The following is a 3128-nucleotide window of genomic DNA, read 5'->3' on the forward strand; positions in this document are numbered from 1 at the left end:
CCCCCCCCCCCCCCCCCCCCCCCCCCCCCGCGTCCTTCAGTGGGAGCTGGCTCTGGGTTGGAAAAAGCACGTGTTTCAGTCTCCCCTCTCAGGTCTCTGCCTGGTAGAGGATCCCACTCGTGTGGTCCTAAGTGTTTGGGGCTCTTTTCCTTTCTGTCCGCTCGCGTGCTGTCAAGTGCATGCCTGCCCTGCTTGCCCTGGTGGGGACCTGGTCTTCCCTCTGGAGGGGCAGGTAGCCCTGCCGGAGCAGGAGCCTGGGCTCCCTGCTCTGGTGACGGCTTTAGGTGCCCGTGTGGCACTTCTGATTCCTGTGAACTCCCCAGTTCCTGTGCAGAGAATTGGGTTAGAGATTGTGCTTCGTCCATGCACCTCTTCCTCTGAGACTAACTCAAGTTCGTTTTGGGAAAACAGCTCGAGTCTAGAGAAAGAGTTGAAATCAGAAAAAGAGCAAAGACAGGCCCTTCAGCGAGAATTACAGCAGGAGAAAGACACTTCTTCTCTACTCCGAGCCGAGCTCCAGCAAGTGGAAGGATTAACAAAGGTAAGGCAGCCGTCCCAGGGAGGAAAGAGCTGCTGGGCAGCTGCTGGCATCTCCAGGAGCCTCTGCTCGAGGCAGCTGATGCGCGCACAGCGGCCACTCAGGGAGCGGTGCTGTGGGGAGAACAAAACAGGGAGACGTCCGGCAGTGGCGTTGGTAGTCCGGGAAGCGTGCCAGGGAGGCTGATTCATTCGTATGACGAGCGAGGGTCAGCCATGCAGAGAGGCGAGCGAAGACCCTCTCAGGCAGACCGCAGGAAGCATGGGGGTCTGTCGTGGTGGAGGAGCAGAGAGCGGGGTCATGGGCAGAGCAGGGTCGTGGCGAGCAGAGGAAGGAGGCGTTGGAGCTGCGGCCTCGGGTGGGCAGACCAATCGCAGGCCCCCAAAGCTGCACAAAGGGATACTGAGCGCAGTAGGAAGCTGGCGGATCCGTTTTGTTTTAGGACTAGCTACTGTGTGGGAACGGGCGGGCGATGGGGGGGCTTGCAAGAGAGGAAGCAGTAAACACCAACACTTTCCAACAAGTGCCAGTCCACACCTTCTCCTCCGAGTGGCTTGGCCACTCTGCCCAGGGTATCCTGGTTCCCCAGAACCATCTGGTCCTGCTCCCGGGCCAGCCCTGGGAAGCCAAGCAAACCAGAACCCTCCATTTCCCCTAGACGAGACTCGAGCCTCGTCTCTCCCTGGAGTCACCTTTTTCCTCTGGGGAAGCCAAGGCCTGGATCCTGTGGCGAAGCTTCAGAGAGTGCGAGGAGGTTGGGGTGCCAGAGTGACATCTTGTTCTGCTTGCAGAACTAGACCTCTCCATGACCGTAAGGCAGGCTACGAGGTTCCCCTGTGATAAAACCTCCAGCCATCTCCCCCGAAGGCAGGAGGTCCCCACAGCGCTGGTGGGAGCTGGCTGCAGCCTGGGTTGCTAGGGGGTGTCTCTGGCCTCCGCAGCTTCTCCCGCCGGGACCGGCACACCATCCACACACCTGCCTTAGCAGAGGGTCCGTGGGGATTTCGTTGTGTTGAACATGGTGACGGGTACTGCTGCACAGTCAGATGAGCCCGCAAAAGCCCTTTGATCTCTGTTGGAAAGTGTCTAAGAGCCCCCCCGCCGGGGGAGCCCACTGGGCCAGGGGTGGGGGGGCCGCTGGGGAAGGGAGAGGTTCATCAAGAGCCTCTCAGGCTATAAGAGGGGAGAAGTAGTAGTGGAGGGCAGAAGAGGACTTCCAGAAAGTTCTTCGTCTTGCCCCCTTTATTCCACTTCAGAATACTTTGGTCTAAGATTTGAACTGCACACCTTCCTGCACCCCACCTGCACTTACGTATATATACAAGAAACAGAACATGTCTAACGTCGTCAGGGTGCCCTTGTGACCCTGTGTCACCAGGCGCTGGGGCAGAAGGCCCAGGGGCAGCTGGGAGGGGGGGCAGAAGGCCCAGGGGCAGCTGGGAGGGACGTGCCCACCACTCAGGCCTCACCCCTGCTGCTACCCGTCGTCAGCCCTGAACCCCAAGTCACTGTCCTGGGTTTTTGTCGGGGCCCTCGCCAGCCTGGGTCAAGGGCGCCAGCCCTGGATAACTGTGGTTTTCGGTGTGTGAGCGTCACTCCCCACACGCGCACATGCTCTCAGTGCGTGAGATCCCGCGTCCTGGCCTTGGTCAGCCTTGGTTGTTCGTTCTCCAGAAACTGAGACCAGCCCTTGCCAAAAAACCGTGTATTCAAATGAGCCTTTGCTGTGCGGGTGTCCCCACTTCCGGGTAAGGCTCATCTGCGCCTGTTTGGAGGCAGTTCTCTGTGTTTAAACAGCCTTTTAGTAGCAGCTCAGGTGGGCAAGGCCTTGCTCGCCCTGTGCGGGTGACGGCTTGCACGTAGCTGCTCTGTCGCACGTCACTGTCCCCGCGGCAGGTGCGCATTCTGGAGAAGCAGGCTAGTGAGAAGCCAGCCATGAAATCACCCCAGCTGGAATGAGATGAGCACAACAAAACTGCTTTTTGCTCTTGAAAAACGTGCTGACCTGCTTGTCGCTGCGATGACGTGAGTGTGTCAGGCCTCTCTCTGGCTGGTCCGCTCTAGGAGCTGCGGGAGCTCCGGGACGAGAAGGCGGAGTTGCAGAAGGTTTGCGAAGAGCAGGAACAAGCCCTCCAGGAAATGGGCCTGCACCTCAGCCAGTAAGAAGCCCGCCCCCCTCCCCCACCAGGCCTGCCCCGCTGCCCCCAGAGTCACACCAGCCTGCCCGCCAGGCCCCAGACCACGTCCTGCTGTCCGGGGAGGGGAGGGCCGGGCGGGAGGCCTGCTGGGTGTTCGAGGGCGACCCCCCAGGAAGTCCGGCCTCGGAGACAGCGCCGATGTAACTGCTGCATTAGGGAATCCCTTCCAGTGAGCCCTCCTGTTCACTAGCTCAGCCCCAAGCGAGCCAGGGGGGCGGCGGGGGGGGGGCTGCTCCCGTGGCCTGAGGATTCCACCTGCCGGAGCAGCAGCACAGTCGCCACCTCCCTCTCTGGATAGTCACGCCCACCAGCATCTGTGTCTGGCCGGCGGGAGCACAGACCTTACTACCTCTGTCTCTTCTTTGACCTGCCAACCCCCCCCCCCCCCCCCC

At 60.7% G+C, this 3128-nt stretch overlaps 1 protein-coding gene and 1 long non-coding RNA gene across 4 annotated transcripts in view; one reads left to right on the forward strand and one right to left on the reverse strand.

Annotated features, from left to right (window-relative positions):
• Positions 1 to 3128, forward strand: part of RUFY1 (RUN and FYVE domain containing 1) — a 57802-nt gene that overhangs the window by 50191 nt on the left and 4483 nt on the right. For all 3 annotated transcript variants that reach the window (XM_040622616.1, XM_040622617.1, XM_040622618.1), the window contains 2 exons: positions 412 to 541; positions 2603 to 2697. In XM_040622616.1, coding sequence (XP_040478550.1) covers positions 412 to 541; positions 2603 to 2697 — 225 coding nt within the window. The remainder of the gene's footprint in view (positions 1 to 411; positions 542 to 2602; positions 2698 to 3128) is intronic.
• Positions 1769 to 3128, reverse strand: part of LOC103679982 — a 4177-nt gene continuing 2817 nt past the window's right edge. Inside the window, exon 3 of the long non-coding RNA XR_573034.2 lies at positions 1769 to 2488. This is a non-coding gene — a long non-coding RNA (uncharacterized LOC103679982). The remainder of the gene's footprint in view (positions 2489 to 3128) is intronic.

Source organism: Ursus maritimus, unplaced genomic scaffold (genome assembly GCF_017311325.1).
Source record: "Ursus maritimus isolate PB19 unplaced genomic scaffold, ASM1731132v1 scaffold_5, whole genome shotgun sequence".
Classification (NCBI taxonomy): Eukaryota; Metazoa; Chordata; class Mammalia; order Carnivora; family Ursidae; genus Ursus; species Ursus maritimus.